Source organism: Theobroma cacao, chromosome 8, assembly GCF_053813885.1.
Source record: "Theobroma cacao isolate CCN51 chromosome 8, ASM5381388v1, whole genome shotgun sequence".
NCBI classification, from domain to species: Eukaryota; Viridiplantae; Streptophyta; class Magnoliopsida; order Malvales; family Malvaceae; genus Theobroma; species Theobroma cacao.
Genome location: NC_142646.1, coordinates 8,125,659 through 8,144,811, shown reverse-complemented (window position 1 = coordinate 8,144,811; position 19,153 = coordinate 8,125,659). Strand labels below are relative to the sequence as shown.

At 34.7% G+C, this 19,153-nt stretch overlaps 2 protein-coding genes across 4 annotated transcripts; one reads left to right on the top strand and one right to left on the bottom strand.

The window, feature by feature from the left end:
• Positions 1–3,778, top strand: LOC18592482 (uncharacterized). 3 transcript variants are annotated; one of them, XM_007019246.3, is made up of 6 exons: positions 1–347; positions 2,289–2,444; positions 2,559–2,676; positions 2,767–2,806; positions 3,315–3,461; positions 3,572–3,778. In XM_007019246.3, the coding sequence occupies exons 1-5, from the start codon at positions 90–92 to the stop codon at positions 3,400–3,402; spliced, it is 660 nt and encodes a 219-aa protein (XP_007019308.2). In that variant the 5' UTR covers positions 1–89; the 3' UTR covers positions 3,403–3,461; positions 3,572–3,778. The 3 variants fall into 3 exon arrangements, with proteins under 3 accessions (XP_007019308.2, XP_017981880.1, XP_017981881.1); XM_018126391.2 differs by having other exon boundaries at positions 2,535–2,676; XM_018126392.2 differs by having other exon boundaries at positions 2–347; positions 2,544–2,676.
• A 1,720-nt stretch (positions 3,779–5,498) lies between these two features.
• Positions 5,499–17,331, bottom strand: LOC108663939 (uncharacterized). The gene is given in 6 exon segments (XM_088809052.1): positions 5,499–5,966; positions 6,168–7,778; positions 7,878–8,125; positions 15,650–16,265; positions 16,410–17,193; positions 17,230–17,331. Coding segments are annotated over 6 exon segments (3,750 nt in total). The 3' UTR covers positions 5,499–5,577.
• Positions 17,332–19,153: the final 1,822 nt, after the last annotated feature.

Below are 19,153 nucleotides of genomic sequence, written 5' to 3'. Positions count from 1 at the left end.
CAATCACGAATGCGAAAGGCAATTGGTTGGTTTTCATTTTATACCTTTTCTCCCCCAATTTTCCAGAAGTGATTTTCGTGTTGGCGAAAATGGAAGCATTGGGCGGTAATGGCGCCTTTTGGGGGTGGAACCTTCCAGATATAAGAAGCAAGAAGAAGCGGTTTCAATCAAAGTCGAAGTCCTCAGATTCAACGGCGGAGGCAACCGGCGCTGGCGGTTATCGTTTACCGTTGAAGCAAGCTGTGACGGCCGCCTCACTCGCTCTAACGGGTGACACTATTGCCCAACTCAGCGACCGCTGGAGAAAACAAAAACAGTCCCTCTCTGGTTCCAGTGATACAAGTAAGGTCAGTTCCTCTCTAAATTTTGGTACTTACGCGTCTGGATTTTTTTCCCTTGGTGGTGAACTTTCATATTTTTTGGATTGGTAGATTTAGCATTTTATGTTATTGAGGCTTGGTGATTGTTAATGTTTCTAGTCATGGTTTTTTGAATTCAAAGTTTTGCTCTGTTTGGCTGCTAAGAAAAATGTTGGGAAGTATTGTCTGGGTTCAATCAACATTTGAAATCAGGGGGAATCGAATTTTCATGCCCATTAAACTTATAATCATTGCAATCTTTGAGGGAAACTGTATCAGTAAAGTTGTTTGAATCGCCTGGTTTGTCATCCATATGTGTGTCGACTAATGAAGTATATCAATGAAATGTAGTTGTTATGATGAGTTTTAGGGAGTGGGTTGGTATTAGTGCCAAAGATATTGGTGACAGAGTATGCTGGCAGCAGCCTAAAGGTGTTTAGAAAGCATGCAGCATGCTGAGGTTCTAATGCCTAAGCCTTAATTGGGCACTTGTCCTTTTGTGGTTAATTTTAAGTATTAAATTTATATTTCTTTACTTTTTGTTTGAAAATTATATTTCTTTATGTTGAAGTTGCAGGTTCTTATTTTATTCTCAGTTTTCTTGAGTTTAATTGTTAGGTATCTTCATAATTTTATAAATTTCTGGAAATTGTAGATTTTGAGTCTAGGATCTTCCTCTGGGTTTTCTTAATGCTACTGGGTTTTGTTTTAAGTTATCTGTAAATATTTGTTAAATTCCTTACTCAACCAGGGATGCTAGGAGTCTATATAAATCAATGGACTTTTTCTATTGAGATATATATTATTATCAAATAATTTCTAGCATTATTGCTCTTGTGATTGTATGATGCAACTTGGATGTGACTTCTAAGGAACCCTAAGTGTGAAGCTTGGAGATTTCTTCTCTTCTTCTTTTTTAGGTTACTTGATTTATTCTGTTTTCCTCAAGAACTCAGATCAGAAAATTGACTTAAACCGTAATTATTAGCTGCCCTACATCAACTGGAGTTGAGACGTTAGCCCATTTGTCTAAACTTAGGTGTTGTTTGATAAAATGAAAAAATTTAATAAAAAGAATCAAATACTGAATTTATAGTTTTGAAAATTTTAAGTATTGAACTTTTAATGTATAAATCGTTTGATCATCTACTGAAAACTTATATATTAAATAGATTTTTTTTTATATTTTTCTAAGCATTTTACATCTGTAAAAGGTAAAATGAAAAATAAATAGTTGAAAAGGAAAAAAAATGATGTTAATGTAATTGAATGACAATTTTTTTCTTAAATAAGAATGGCTGAATACATTAAGTAGATTTAACTACTTAATATTTTCCGCACTTTTTCATTGAAAATTTTCTATTTAAGTTGGTTCTAAAATGAGTTATCAATTGCATTAAAAAAAATTAAATCATTGACAATTTTCATTTTCAATGGTTTATCAAAGACACCCATAGTTTTGGTACTGGTAGGTGACAATGTGTGGCAGTTTAGATGATTAGTTTCAATTTCAATGGAATGACTGGCTTGAGGTATTTAGCAGCCTTGGTGATTTGGACTTTAGATGGCTCAGATTGCTGAAAGTGGATCTACCTACTGTGTTCCAAACTGTTAGGAATGTTGTTTTGGAGCATTGGACTGCATATTCATGTGACATCCTATAATTGGGATGGAGTGGGGGTGGGGGAGTATTGATTGCATTTATCACCAATGAATCATCTTCTCTTTGTGTGTGTGTGTTTGTGTGTGTGTGTGTGTGTGTGTGTGTGTCTGTGTGTGTGTGTGTGTATTTGTGTTTTTTTTTTTTAATTTTCTTATTTTTGACAAAACTCGTGCATCTTGTTAAGATGCTTGTCTATTATAATGACTTGAGTATTGCCAGTGCATTTGACAGTTTTAATTTGTATTTTAACATAATGTCCATCTTAGGATATCATGTCAAGCGTTGTTTCACACCATGATTGGCTTCGTGCCTTGCGTATGACTTCTTATGGGTTTCTTTTCTATGGCCCTGGTTCATATGCATGGTATAAGTGTCTGGATCATTATTTGCCACATCAGACAGCACAAAACCTAATGCTGAAGGTACATTTCTTTCGATTTTATTGTTTAGCTTTCATATGGATTTAAAGGTTAGAAAGCAACTCGATTAGGACAAAACGTTATGATATTTAGTTCTTGCAGGTTTTATTAAACCAGATAGTGCTTGGTCCATGTGTGATTGCTGTTGTCTTTGCATGGAACAATTTATGGCTAGGGAAGCTCTCACAGCTCCCAAATAAATATCAGAAGGATGCTCTCCCAACACTATTTTATGGTAAAACCTCTTTTGAAGCAAAATGCGTATTGGCCTGATAAAAATATCTTGGTTCCGTGTAATTTGATTTTATCTTTGATTCTTATGCAGGATTTAGGTTTTGGATCCCTGTCAGTGTGTTGAACTTTTGGTAAATCTGTCTTTATTAGTATTATCTATTTATTCTGGTTGGCACTGAATCATGATGGGAGAAATTTGTTTAGTATGTGAACAACTCCAATGTCGAAACAAGAAGTTTTGATTTTCATATTTCTTATGCTATTTTATTTTACAATTCGCTTTTAGATCGTGGATTGTTGGGATATTGAGTTATTGGAATTTGATTTTCGCCTTCTTTGTTTTCTCTCTTCTTTTCAACCTCTAATTCTGATTCCCCATTTCTTCCTCTTTTCTGCATATTTCTGTGTTTCTTTCCCTCTAACCTATTTCTTTCTCTTTCATCTTACCTGTGTTCTATTGACTTCTTATTAATCTTATGTTTTCATTGGTTGTTTTGACATTCCATTTTTGATAATATGTCTTTGGCGCAAACCCCAAACATTGTCTGAAAATAGCTAGTGCCTAGTTGTTAATTGATTGGGTGCTTTTGTTGTGTTATTTTAACATGCTTGTGCAATCTATATTTGATGGGTGGACAGGGTGGTCCCTCTTCAAGCCCGTGTAGCTTTCATGTCAACAGGATCCATTTTTTGGAACTTTTTCTTGTCATCAACCATGAGCAAGTAGATTCAACCGCACCAAGGATTGATAAATTATGTGATCAGCTGATGAGATTCAAGCCTGAGGTATTTTTTATTTCTGCTTCCAGTTTACTTGCATTGAGCTTATTGGTATTCCATGGTTTACTTCTATTTTTGTTTATATGATAACTTATTGCTAACCTGAAATCTGGCAGAATTTTAGTCAAACGAGATGTGGGGAATAGAAGTCATAATTTTTGCCATCACTTCGAAATGTGACTTTGTTCACAGATTGCCTTGCATGTCTGAGATATCGAAGTAGTATGAATTTATCTACTTAGCAAATACAAAACTGAAGATACTTAATTTGTTGTGAACACAGAATCATGTGATTTAATGGCAATTTTGTGCCTTTGCTGTTATGCCTCTCTTGTTCTTAATATTATTTTTTTCTTTAAATGTTTCTTGAGAATGGATTACTCTGATTTCAGCATTGAAAATGAAATTTTGTCACTATTCATCTCATAGAACTGGAAATGATTTTAATTGTTTTAGGTATTGTTCAGATTAATCTCATATGTTTTATTTTGCTACATTTGAATGAGTCTTAAGGGGAAGGAGGGATTTGAACTTGTTTCATCGTAAATGTTTTATGACAAATTCTGCTGAAAAGACCAGATTCTGCTGAACAAGGGCATAGGTTTGCAACTAATATTGTTAATGATGTTATACTGTTCTGTTCTGCCTTTCTAATAATTTTAGTTGTTTAAGAATTGACACTGAAATTTCTAAGAATCTTTTCCATACCTACGTGGCTTTATTTATCAAAAATTGCCTTCATCATTGCTTTTTTGCTATCACACGAGAAGAATTCCATATCACCAATGATGCTAACCATACCTCACTTGCCTTACCTGAAGTATGGAAATTAAAATTATACATGCCCCGACATGTATCAGAAACCAATTCAAATCACGCCACTGGATGACTTAAAGATCACGTGCCTATGGATAGGCATATGAATATCTTTCCTTTAGATACTTAATGTATCATTGCTTTATGGAGAACCTGGTTGATTTTTGCGAAGCAAAAGCCATTTCTCTGACTGAGAGGGCATGCTAAAGGTTTGATATAGACCCTGTTCTAAATTTTCACGGTAGAGTTATAATTGGGATATATTAAGATGTTATTTGGATGAGCTTTTTGTTTTTCCTTTATTAATATTCCGCGAACTGTTGATTTATTTAGTGTTTTTTGTACTTCATCATATGTGTCCGACTCTTGAATCTGAGTCAATTAAAATTTGGGAGTAAAAGGTGCCCATGAAAGCTTTGATACCAATTAGCGAAAAAACATTGATTTCTGGTTAGTATTATAGACAAGATTTGGATATCTATACCGCTATATTAAAAGAAGCCCCGAAGGTCTTCTTAGAAGTAGACAAATGGCAGCTTTTATGTTAGACAAGTGGCACCCTTTTATGTATCTTTTATTTGTATGTCTGGAAATTTTCTTGTCATCTCGGCAGGATAGGACAATCAGCAATGCGATCCGGATCATTAGTTTTGGTGCCAAAGAAAACTAATTAACGAGTCTAGAGAGTTGTAATAGACCATGAATTTCCTTCAAAAAATTGAAGGTGGATCATATAAGATTTTGAGGAAAAAAACACTGTAAAAGCTGCAAATGCGTTTTGGGGGACTAGGCAGAAATTGGATAAAACAGTTGGGAATCAAGAATTGTTGAAAGACTTTGGCCTTTTCAGAACTTTCCTTAGGATTAACCCACCCCATTATTTAGGTGAAATAAAGTTCAAAATTAACTAATAAGTACGTGCAGCGCAAATAAAGGCAACTTCTTACATATTCTTACACGTGCATATAATTTCATCTCTCTATGCATAAATGAAGGTAATGTGAAGGACTTCTTAATTACTTGTCCAACCTACCCTCCTAAGATTCGTTCTGTGGGTTAGAATGTTGAAAGCTCATAAAAATACTATTGCATAGTAGAAGATAAGGGGTATATTAATGAGCATAACTAAATGAGTCTATAAATAAACTAACAAATTTTATTGAAAATGGAGAAAAACTACAAGGTTTAATTCTCTTTTCATATGCAGAAAAGCAAATTACATGGAAATTAAACGAAACGAGAAAAAGATGAGCATCAAAGATACATAGTGACTAAGATTTTATGAAAGGCTTACTCACTGGGAGCTTCAGTGAGCAATGAGCTCTCCCAATTCTTTCAAGGAGAATGGCTTGGAAAGTGGAGGCCATCGAGTTGTGAGTGCGGAAGAAATATTTTGCATGGTTGGTCGATACTGTGGATTAGCATGCAAACATGCAAATGCTAGTTGTACAGTAGAGACCACACCTTTTGCAACTCGACTACTTGGAGATCGGAGGCGTTGGTCTACCACATCACTCAGCAATGTATGGCGTGTGATCGGCAATGATGTCGAGGATGACGCCAATGATGATGATGACGATGAAAACAGAGCTGAGATGAGATCACCAGGATGATTGCCTCTCATTATCTCAAGTGTTAGCACGCCAAATCTGTAGACGTCACATTTCTCATTCACTTTCGTTGTGTAAGCTAGCTCTACAAAAACATTGGTCACATATTGTTTTGAAAATATTGGTTAAAACTGTATCATGTAATTACATTTTTAGCTTCTTTTTTATTAGCAAAATAATAACTCTCTTAAACATGAAGATTTTTAAAGAATGATTCTCATTAAAAAAAAATTATGTGTATAAATCAATTATACATATAAAGGGAATTGGAGAGAAAGATGCATACTGGGAGCCATATATCCCAAAGTTCCTGCAACTGCAAGGGAGGTTAAGCTGGAAGAATTAGGCTTTAAAAATTTGGCCGTGCCAAAATTAGAGACATGAGCTTCAAATTTTGAATCCAGGAGAATGTTGTTGCTAGAAATGTCGCAGTGAATTATGGGAGGTGAGCAATCATGGTGCATATAGGACAGAGCATTAGCCACCCCTTACACAACATTCAGCCTCTTGACCCAATCCAATTCCATTGCTTGTTTCTCATCGTTTAATATCACTCTCAAGCTTTCCTTTTCAATGAACTCATAAACCAAGAAAGAGTATTTTGCATGGGGACAAAAACCGTATAGCCTCACAATATTTCGATGTCGTATATTTGTCAGGGCAACAACCTCACTTTCAAAAGCATTCACATTGGTCAACTCACCATCTTCTGAGAGATGAAGCTTTTTCACAGCAACCACCTGACCTGACGACAGTATAGCTTTGTAAACGTGTCCACGTCCCCCTGTCCCAATGCAATAATTGGAATTGAATTCATCCGTTGCCTCGATGATATCTTGATAGAATTTTTTTCCAAAATCGCCTGATATACCAAAAATTTGCTCGCAGTACTTCTCCTCTGATGTCTTATTTTTACTTTTACATCTTTGGCATAGGGCAAAAAGGCCTATGATCAAGATAAGCAACAAAAGTAGGCTACACAAAAGGGGTATTATGATCCAAATGACACCTTTTTCGCTTGAAATAGGAACACATGCCTTCAAACATTTAGTGTTGCCGCACAGCCCTTTATTACTTTGAAGTGTAAAACATGAAGCCTCACGAAAAGCTTTGATGTTTGGAATAGGACCTTCCAATTGATTGAAGGACACATTTACAGTTGTCAAGCCTGACAAACTATTTTCAAAAGTTGATGGAATGGAACCAAAGAGCATGTTGTGCGAAAGATTTATGGTTTCCAACTTTAGCCAGTTCCCAAGTTGTAGTGGTATCTTTCCCGTTAACAAATTTTGACTGAGATCAATATTTTCTAGAGAATGTAAATCACCAATTTCTAAAGGAATGGCTCCAACAAACCTGTTCAGCCTCAGATTCAAGAATTGAAGTTTTAAACAGTTTCCAATCTCCTTCGAAAGTGATCCACTTAAATTATTTGCTGCTAGATTCAACGTTTGATGTTCATGTAACATTCCAATTATTAGAGGGATACTGCTCGATAGTTGGTTACCTTGTAGTGACAGATCCATCAATGATGTCAAACTACCCAACTCTTTTGGAATCTCTCCAGTTAGATAATTGAAAGAAATGTCAAGCCTCTGTAATTGAGTCATCATCCCAAGAGCAACTGGAATCTCACCAGAAATATTATTGTTGGAGATTTTCATGTTTGTCAAATTACGACACTCCCCCCATTTCCATGACAATTCACCATAGAATTGATTATTACTCAAATCAATATAATTCAAGTTGGGGTATATGCCAAAATCTTCAGTTATATTTCCGGTGAATTGATTTCCATCGAGTCTGAATCTGTATAAACCGGTGCAATTCTTTAAAGTTTCGGGGATTCGACTAATGAAATTGTTGTGTGCTACACTGAACTTGGTAAGCAACCCACCTAGGCAGATATTGTGTGGTAAAGAACCAACAAATTTATTGTCTGATAACTGTAGAGATTTCAAATTTCTTAGTTCGTTTAGCTCCTAAGGTATTGTACCCGACAAACTGTTGTTGATAAGAATAAGATAAAACAAATTACTCAAATTTTCTAATGAAGCAGGGATTGGACCTGTGAAACTGTTTTGAGACAAGTCGAGGTCAGAAAGAGATCTTAACAACCCAATTTTTTTAGGAATGGAACCAGAGAGTTTGTTGTTGTAAAGGTAAAGAAAGGATAAGTTTAGCAAATTTTCTATTGGAGTTGGGATTGGACCTATGAAATTGTTGTCAGACAATTCGAGATCAGAAAGAGATCTTAATAACCCAATTTCTTTATGAATGGAACTAGAGAGTTTGTTGTTGTTAAAGTAAAGAATGGATAAGTGTAGACACTATAAAAAAGGAAAATCATAATAAATTTTATTAATTAAAAATAAATGAAAAAAAAACTGGAAAGGAAAGAGAGGTACGATTGGCACCGAGCAAGGGGGAGGAAGCAATCAAAAAAAAAACCAAAAAAAGAGCAATCAAAGAATTCCTAGCTTCCTAACAGCCACAACCACAAGATCCTCAACCAAAAATACCACAAAAATATAGAAAATATATACAAAAACACATAACGCATGAGGGATGAGAGGAGGATTTTGATGGGTTTTGGAGAGCTGGCATTGAGAAGTTGGGTTTTGGGTCTCGCCGCCGGCGAAAGGAAGTAGCGGGGGAGTGGATTTTTTTGGTGGGTCGATCGACGGTGGGCGAAGCAAAGAAGTTTGGGATCCGGGTTGATCGCTAGTGAGCGAAGCAAGGATGTTTGGGAGCTGGGTCCACCGTCGATGAGTGAACCAAGGCAGTAGGAGAAGAGAGAGGGAGGAAGCTGATCTCGGGTGGTGGTTGGTGAAGAAAGAGTGAGAAGAGAAGAGCCGACGTCGGTGAGAGAGAAAAGAGGAGAAAAGTGATTATTTTTAGAGAGAGAAGAGAGAATCCGGCGGGTAAAGAGAGAATGTGAGAGGAGAAAATGAAAAGAAAAGAAAAAAAAGAGATTTAAATAGTTAGGGTTGGTGTATGTGAAACGACGTCATTTTGGGCATTTGGAGGCTACTGGACTAGGAACCAGACAGTGGGCTTTGAAAGGCAGACTAGTTGGGCCAAGCCGATCGTGTTGGGCTACTGTTAACCCACTGAAGGCATACACTTATTTTTTGTTTTGATTTTGTGGTTGTGCTTGGCAATGGAAATTAAAAAAAATTATTAGAAAATAAATTTTTTTTAAAAAAATAGATGAGGATAAAATAGGATGTTTAATGATATAAAAAAAATGAATGATGAATGAATGAATGATGATAAAAAATGAGAGTAGATAAAAAAATATAAGAGTATATATATATATATATATTTGATTATATAATAAATAATAATAAAATCTGGTGAAATAGTTATTTAACTATAAAAATAGGTCCAAGCATAAAATATATAGAGAAATAAATAAACATTTAATTATTAAAAAGATTAATAGATTTATTTAAGTAGTAAGTATAGGAAAAGTAAACATTGAATGGTAGAAATAGATTTATTTAGATTAATAATATATGCACATATTTGGATTTAGAATATTGTTTAGAAAAAATATAAGTGTGGGAAAGGATGAAATGTGGAATATATTCATAAGATACATAGTTATGTCAATGTATATAGAAACCATAGGAATGAGAATAAATTAGGAAGAATTAGAGTTAAAATGTAATGAAACAAAAATATGAAAATATTAAAAAAAGGGGGGCTTTATATAAAATGGAGAGGGATATAGATGAAGAGAGAATGAAATTAGGATAAGTTAAGAATTATCAACAAAATTGTTTAATTTAATACCGATGATGGGATGATTGGTCGGGATGCGAGAAGTCGCAATCCCAAGCCAATTTGCTCTAGGTTCGGAATCCGAATCAAGGCTCTACCAGTACGATAGGAGGGCTTCGATTTCAAGATCTCGAAATTTTTAATAAGTAAAGAATTTGACTATACAAAAATTACTCAATAAAAATAATAAATAAATAATAATAGATAAAAAAATAATAATAATTCGAATATATAGTAAATAATTAATTTGTGAAAATGCAATATGCATGACATTAAATAAATAGAAAAATAAAAAAAATAAATAATAATGAAAATCTAAGACAACAACTAATTTAAAATTAAGCATTAAATGGAATCATAAACAATTTATCTAATTATAAAAGGAAAATATAAGAGTAACCTCGAATAAAAAAAGTAAAGTATAAAAAATAATAATTAGAAATCAAATAGAAAATATGATAATAAAAAATAAAATAATAAAAATAATAATTAAATAATAAAAATGATAAAAAAAAAAGATAATTGCATTAGCGTAGCATATATGTATGTTACATCATCCATATCATTGCATATAAATATTTTTGTTTTCGAGTTTAAGCCTCGATGATGGGATCTTCCGAGGATCTTGCGAAGGCGAGTATTCATCGAAAAGTTCTCTAGGTGAAAAGGTGTCCTCGGGTCCCACCAGTATGATGGGAGGGCTCGAGAAACATCTTTAATAAAAGCTTTTGCCCGAATTAGGTTCATATTCACGAAAATATTATTTTTAAATAAAAACGTACGATAACCCCAATGACGGGATTTATTGTCGAATTTGCGAAGGTGAATTTCTCGAATAATTCCCTAGGTGAGAGAATACCCCAGATCCCACTAGTATGATGGGCGAATCCTGGAGAATATCCTCGATAAAAGGCTATTTGTCCGACATTTTTTTATCTCACTACATGCATTTCATCTTTCCTCACATTTGTATTCCATTTTAGGTTAAATAGGAGATAAAATAGGAGAATAATAACTAAGAAAATATAATGAACTTAAAAATTAAAGCCTAATAGGATAATCCAAGAATGGTACCGTTCATGGAATGGGCGTCTTGGGGGTGCTAATCCTTCCCCAGGCGTAACCGTACTCCCGAGCCTAGATCTAGAAAATCGTAGACCAGTTCAAGGTTCTCTTCGGCGGACTTAAAATTAATTTAAGGCTTTGTCGATTAGAATCGAGTCAATAGGTGGCCAATCGAACCTAATAAAAAAAGATTAGTGGCGACTCCTAGTTTTTAGAGTTTTCACTCGCGTTTGGCAGTCGGGTTTCCGGACCCGCACGTTATGACAGCTGGCAACTCCACTGGGGACTTCTGAGAGTCGAACCATTAAATAATAATAGGTTATCCAAGGCTTTAAATAATTCGATGTTTCCTTAGTGTTGATGATTTGTTCTGCATATTTTGTTTAGTGCATTTGTTTATTTCGCATTTGTTACTTTATTGCTTTTAATAATTGTGGGGATTTAGGATAGAGGGATGTGAGAATGTTACTCCGAACTCGATGTTTTCTTTCACACACACAACATATTTTGCATTCATGCATAAACCCTCCACCCGAGTTATGTTCTTTTTAGGAGGGAGTTTAGTAGCTACGCTCTCGCGAGGTGATAACCTCCGCACGGGCTAGTGAAGACTCCCACTCAAATCGAACCTAGTCCGTTTGAAGCCTGTAATGGGTGAGGATCGGGGTGCTTTACTAGTTCACGTGGACGACAATAAGGAACGATTTGGGAACCTTTAGCTCCGTTTGTAACCCAAACTCAACATATAGAATACCGAGAGCAACTTAACCCTAGGTAAGGCCATATCCGTGAGAGTATACCCTGTAAATAGGTACACATGAAGGAATTTCTTTCACTCCCTCTATTTTAATTTTTGCCACGAGATAATAAAGTATCGTGGAGTAGACAGTAATACCCATGATATTGCTTATTATTCTCTCATTATTTTTAACACTCCATTTTTTTTTTTACCATACTAACTTAAGTTTATTTTGCTTATCATGTGCATGTTACATGTTCATTTGCATGCATCGTAATTGCATATAGGAGAAATATTGGCTACACAACATCCAACCTAAGAGATCCTGGTTACATCCATGGCATCGTCATCAGTAGGTCCACTCAACATATACAAAAATGACTATGAGATAGAGTTACAGATGGGGCAGATTCAACAAGAAAAAGGAGACTGTTTGACCCAAGGACATATCCCAACTTTACCAGAGAGAGTTCACTTGGACCTTCAGCAAAATGACTTCACAGAGATGATAGAAATTTGGGAACAATGGAGATGTGCTCATCGAGATAATTTTCAGAGCAAGTATGGACACATTGCATAGCTTCTATATGTACCTGTTGATGACCAGATGCTTCGAGCCATCGTCCAGTTTTGGGATCCTTCATACAGTTGCTTTGTCTTTAACAAGGTAGACATGACCCCTACCATAGAAGAGTACTCCTCTCTACTCCAGATAGATCACATGCAGCCTGACAAGATCTATTAGAGAACCCAAAAGACGGGACACCGGCGAAAGTTGGCCAAGTTACTAGGAATGACTACGGTAGAAGTAGATCAGCACTTGAAGAAGAAAGGAGACACAAAATGCCTTCCGTGGAGTTTCTTGAACGGATATATTAGAAAACACATGGAGGATGAACAAGGTCTTCTAACTTTCGTGATGGCAATCTATGGATTAATGGTCTTCCCAAAGGTTCTAGGTCATGTGGAGGTATCAGTCATAGACTTCTTCGATCAGGTGACAATGAGCATCAATCCGGCCCCATCCATCTTAGCTGAAACCTTCAAATCCTTGAATTTCTGTCGACGCAAAGGTGAGGGACTATTCATCAGATGTGCCAAACTCTTAACCATATGGATCAAAAGCCATTTCAAATGCAAAGAGAGCAAATTTCGAAAGCTTTATCTGTCTGTGAGTTGCCCTATCCTTGAGTTTTATGAAAGTGAATGGCTCGACTGCAAGTGGAAAGAAGAGTGGGTCGTGAGGTTCCAGAGGTTAATGAGCGTTGAAGTGACTTGAAAAGCTCCATGGATGCCGCAAATGCAAGTAATGTATAAATGCGGGGACAAGCCATGGGTGCCGCTGATGGGACCATGGGGAGCCATTAGCTATGCACGGATAATGGTACGGAGACAGTTCAGATCTGAGCAATTCATGCCCATGACTCACCAGCTCAACCAGTTAGAGTTTACATATAGAGAGCTAGAAACGCTAAAGAAAATTGAGAAAATTGCACAAGATTGGAAGAAAACGTGCCGAGTGGATCAAGGGAGGGTTACCGATGAAGTCACCATAGGATATGATACTTGGCACGACCAAAGGGTGAAAAATGTCGTATGCCCCCTGAGAAATCCATCAAAACATCCCATAAACCCAGAACCTCAAGATATCCTGCTAGAGAGTGAGGTGACAAGAAAGAGACTTGAAAAGGAGATGATGAATATGAAGCGGAGACATGAGGATGAGCTAGAAGAAGTGAAGAAAGAAACGGCAAGAAAGGTATGGATGGCTTTGGAAGAGCAGGATGAGTGGTAAAGTAAGTTTGAGGAAGTGAACGTGGCAAATTCTTCTTTGATAGCCAGAATGCAAGAACTCCAAAGTGTCAACAATGCTTTGCAGCACTAGGTACGAAGACAAGAACAAACTATCCAAGAGTTGAGAAATGATTGCGGCTTGATGAAAACTGCCATGGAGGGCTACAAGGCACAGTATGAAGCAGTAAGGCAAGAGTATTTCCAAATAAGGGAAAGAAATGATTTGCGCACACAAAGCCTTCAAAGGAAAAAAGCTGAAATGCGATGGATACTGAGACAGATGAGAGAAGTGACATTTAGAGCGCGAGTAATGGCAGACAAGACCGAAGAACTCAGGCAAGAGATTCTTTCAAGGGATGAATTGAGTGAGCGGTTGATCGATCACCTCAGGATGGTTAGGGACCAATATGACAAAGTTGGTTTTTCCTTTTGGTAGTTATGTAATGGTTTTAGATAAAGATGTAATCGGATACTTCAATTCTATGGATGTGGATTTTCTTATAGTAAATGTTGGATGGCCAATATTTTTCCTATTCTTTTCAAACACATTTCACTTGCATCATAGTTGCATGATTCATATAAATAATAACAAATGACAATGCATTCATCAACATAAAATTCTAACTTATCCATTTGGCCCATAAAGAATAAAATTCCAGAGAAACGAACTCTACACAAATACAACACAAGAGCTCGCTCTAAGATCATGGGGGACAAACACTCGGAGAGAATGGACAAGATCGAGAAGAAGTAAGAAGAGATTATGGGTCAGTTGTCAAAGATTTTGGAGTTGATGTCGACAAATAAAGGGAAGAGAGTGGCGAGGAGTTTTGGTGCACCAAAAGATATTCAACAGACAGAAGTTGCAATTAGGATAAGATAAATGTTTAATTTAATACCGATGATGGGATGATTGGTCGGGACGCGAGAAGTTGCAATTATGGGCCAATTTACCTTAGGTTCGGAATCCGAATCAAGGCTCCACCAGTACGATGGGAGGGCCTCGATTTCAAGATCCCAAAATTTTTAATAAGTAAAGAATTTGACTATACAAAAATTACTCAAAAAAATAATAAATAAATAATAATAGATAAAAAAATGATGATAAAAATAATAATAATAATAATTCGAATATATAGTAAATAATTAATTTGTGAAAATGCAATATACATGACATTAATAAATAAATAGAAAAATAAAAAAATAAAATAATAATAATAAAAATCTAAGACAACAACTAATTTAAAATTAAGCATTAAATGGAATCATAAACAATTTATCTAATTATTAAAGGAAAATATAAGAGTAACCTCGAATAAAAAACATAAAGTAAAAAAAATAATAATTAGAAATAAAATAGAAAATATGATAATAAAAAATAAAATAAAATGAAAATAATAATTAAATAATAAAAAATGACAAAAAAATAGATAATTGCATTAGCATAGCATATATATATGTTACATCATGCATATCATTACATATAAATATTTTTGTTTTCGAGCTCCGGTGATGGGATCTTCCGAGAATCTTGCGAAGACAGGTATTCCTCGAAAAGTTCTCTAGGTGAAAAGGTATCCCCGAGTCCCACCAGTATGATGGGAGGGCTCGAGAAACATCTTTAATAAAAGGTTTTTGCCCGAATTAGGTTCATATTCACGAAAATATTATTTTTAAATAAAAACGTACGATAACCCGGATGACGAGATTTATACGTCAAATTTGCGAAGGTGAATTTCTCGAATAATTTCCTAGGTGAGAGAATACCCAAGATCCCACCAGTATGATGGACGGATCCTGGAGAATATCCTCAATAAAAGGTTATTTGTCCGACATTTTTTATCTCACGACATGCATTTCATCTTCCCTCACATTTGCATTCCATTTTAGGTTAAATATGAGATAAAATAAGAGAATAATAACTAAGAAAATAAAGTGAACTTAAAAATTAAAGCCTAATAGGATAATCCAAGAATGGTACCGTTCATGGAATGGGCGTCTCGGGGGTGCTGATCCTTCCCCGGGTGTAACCGTACTCCCGAGCCTAGATCTAGAAAATCGTAGACCAGTTCAAGGTTATCTTCGACGGACTTAAAATTAATTTAAGGCTTCGTCGATTAGAATCGAGTCAATAGGTGACCAATCGCACCTAGTAAAAAAAGATTGGTGGTGACTTCTAGTTTTTAGAGTTTTCACTCGCGTCTGGCGGTCGGGTTCCCGGACCCGTACGTTACGATAATAAGTTTATCAAATTTCCTATTGATGTTGGGATTAGACTTGTGAGATTATTATAAGACAATTTAAGATTAGAAAGAAATCTTAACATTCCAATTTCTTCAAGAATTGATCCAGAAAGTATGTTAATGTGAAGGTGAAGAGGGATTAAGTTTACCAAATTTCCTATTGAAGTTGGGATTGGACCAGTAAATTTGTTTTCAGACAAATCAAGGTAAGAAAGAGATCTCAGCAATCCAATTTCTTGGGGAATGGAACTAGAGAGTTTGTTATTGTAAAGGTAAAAAACAGATAAGTTTGTCAAATTTCCCATTGAAGTTGGGATTGGACCTGTGAAATTGTTGTTGGACAATTCAAGGTCAGAAAGAGATCTTAACAACCCAATTTCTTTGGGAATGGAATTAGAGAGTTTGTTGTTGTAAAGGGAAAGAAAGGATAAGTTTAGAAAATTTCCTATTGAAGCTGGGATTGGACCTATAAAATTGTTTTCAGACAATTCGAGGTCAAAAAGAGATCTTAACAACCCAGTTTCTTTGGAAATGGAACCTGAGAGTTTGTTGTTGTTAAGGTAAGGAATGGATAAGTTTATCAAATTTCCTATTGATGTTGGGATTGGACCTATGAAATTGTTGTAAGATAATTTAAGGTTAGAAAGAGATCTTAACATGCCAATTTCTTGAGGAATGGATCTGGAAAGTACGTTAATGTGAAAGTGAAGAAGGGTTAAGTTTACCAAATTTTCTATTGAAGCTGGGATTGGACCTGTAAATTTGTTTTTAGACAAATCAAGGTAAGAAAGAGATCTTAGCAATCCAATTTCTGGGGGAATGGAACTAGAGAGTTTGTTGCTGTAAAGGTAAAAAACAGATAAATTTGTCAAATTTCTTACTGAAGCTGGGATTGGACTTGTGAAATTGTTGTTAGATAGTACAAGCTTAGAAAGAGATATTAAGAACCTAATTTTTTGGGGAATGAGACTAGAGAGTTTGTTGTTGTGAAGGTAAAGAACGGATAAGTTTGTCAAATTTCCTATTGAAGCTGGGATTAGACCTGTGAAATTGTTGTGAGATACTTCGAGGTCAGAAAGAGATTTTAATAACCCGATTTCTTGAGGAATAGAACCAGAGAGTTTATTGTTGTGAAGGTAAAAAATGGATAAGTTTGTCAAATTTCCTATTGAAGCTGGGATTGGACCTGTGAAATTGTTGTGAGATAATTCAAGGTCGGAAAAAGATCTTAATAACCCGATTTCTTGAGGAATGGAACTAGAGAGTTCGTTATTGTGAAGGTAAAGAACGGATAAGCTTATCAAATTTCTTATTGAAGTTGGGATTGGACCTGTGAAACTGTTGTGAGACAAAAAAAGGTCAACAAGAGATCTTAACAATCCAATTTCTCGAAGAATGGAACCAAAGTATTTATTGTTGTAAAGGTAAAGAACAAATAGATTTATCAAATTTCCTATCGAATGAATACTTCCATAAAGTGAGTTATTGCTAAGATCAGTATGAGTAAGGTTGGGAAACACGGAGAAGTTTAAACCTTCAAACTTGCCTTTCAAACCTGAAGAGGAAAGGTTTAGATGAGTGATGCTCCCAAACGAACCACAACGTATCTTTGCCCAAGTGCAAGGCCTGGTTCCAACCCAAGAAGACAAGGTGGATTGACTTTCCTTGTCAAGACTAGCCTTCTATAGTGGAAGTGCCTTTACTTCTGTCACTCTTACAGGAGCTGTAGCAGATATTGAAGAAGCAGTAGAAGCAATGAAGTGGAAAGAAGAAACTAAAACAAGGTTGAGGAAGAACAGGACTTTAAGTGGCAAGGGCATCGTAACTCTTATGAGATTTTGTTGATATGGGCTGTTTATTGGCGGATGAACAATCAAACATTTATAAATAGATTTTTTTTTGGCTGGAAGGCATTGAGAATAATTGATAGAATCTTTAAATTGACATTTTCAAATATGGGCTGTCCATGGAATAGTACGTAGCTACTTCTTTGCACCTACTTTGTAAACCTTTAAATCAAAAACTTTCTACAACGCTTAAAAGTTAGAGATATATTAATGTGTGTTCTTGTTCAATGTTTGGTTAAAACATGTATACATATTCAATTGTTTGTTTTCCACTTTCCCTGAATTTGGTATCATAAAATTGTATGATCCGCTGAAACTATATAATTCTAGGTAAGTTAAAAGACTATTTACTTTTCATTTCCAATTGTCTTTCTCCGCTTTCTTCTAGGAACCGATCATGTTATTCTTTAGTACTGATACACACTTCTTTTTATCAATTTATGGGTTTTGATTTTCAAAATTAATTTTTATTTGATTTTTTTAAAGAGATGACTACAACAAAATTGGGATTTAATTACACTTTTTAGTTAACATATCTTTTTGTGTAATGAAATTTTAAAAATGTAGCTATTTAATTTTATAGTTTCATTTTTTTCCACATTTAGTAACAATGTAAAAATGTGTCGTTTTTACTAGTGTATGCAATCTCTATAATTATATTTTATTTATAATGCTATTAAAAATTTATATAGTATAGTCAAATCTACAAAAGTATTGTAAAAAGTATAAAAAAGTGTTATTAAAAATATTTTTAATGACGCATTTTGAAAATATATTGTCTTAAGTCAAATTTATTGTAGTGAGAGAATCTAACAAACTTAACCTAAAAAAACTTTATCTAAGTTTGTCCATATTTTGAAGATATCACGTGGAAACTTTCTCACTAATTATCTTTTATTTTTGTTTATTTCTTTCCCTGCTAAAACTGCTTTATATTTCATACAATTTGATTTCAACTGCAAAGAAATATTGAACAATTACTTATTTCCTAATAGAAGACTCGACTTAAGGGTCTATTTCTCACTATATATGTTTTTTTTTATCATTTAAGAGACACAAGAAAATGGGACCGTTTCCATGCTTATGAGTTATTTTCGATCATTATCATCAAAAATTAAAATAGGCCAAATGAATTGAAAGAGGTTAATTTTACAAAATCATCTTGACCAGCTGGCTGTTATATATATGTTCAGGATGGATAAGTTACATTTTTTTAATTTTAAATTAAAAGAATTAGAGTTATGTGCACTTTTCTGAACCAATTTCAAGATAAACCAAACCCTTAATTTAAGAAAAAAAGGAGAAGCTAAAATAGTTAGAACTGGTTGACCATATACTATGTGGGTATAGCTGAGGGTAGAATGGAAAAGACCAAAATTGCATAATGAGAAATGGATCAAGTAAAGAAAGAAAAATAAAAAGGAAAACAAAGTTGAAAAAATAGTAAAACTTTTTTACTGCAAAAAGAATTTTGATTTCAGATTTGAATTTTAAATTCCCAAAATTAGAAAAAAAATGTATATACAAATGGAATTCAAATGAAATGCAAATGAAGTGAGAGAGAAAAAAGTTTTAGATTTGTAAGAAAGAGAAGACAAAGGAAGGTATTAATAATTACGGAAAAATGAAGGTCAATTGATGAAAGCATGTATTTACCCAAATATTACATGGAGAAGACTTGGGCTCTAAAGTCTTCGATTGTGATTGTAGTTAGACGACAACCGCATTTATAAGATAATTAATAGGACAAGATAATTTGATGGAACATCATGATCATACGATACATGCATTGTCT

Excerpts from the sequence above, each read along its gene's own strand:
- LOC18592482 (XM_018126391.2), top strand. The coding sequence starts at position 90 with ATGGAAGCATTGGGCGGTAATGGCGCCTTTTGGGGGTGGAACCTTCCA. Across the intron at positions 2,445-2,534 it reads CACAAAACCTAATGCTGAAG|TTCTTGCAGGTTTTATTAAA; the intron begins GTACATTTCTTT and ends TATGATATTTAG. Across the intron at positions 2,807-3,314 it reads GTCAGTGTGTTGAACTTTTG|GGTGGTCCCTCTTCAAGCCC; the intron begins GTAAATCTGTCT and ends ATGGGTGGACAG.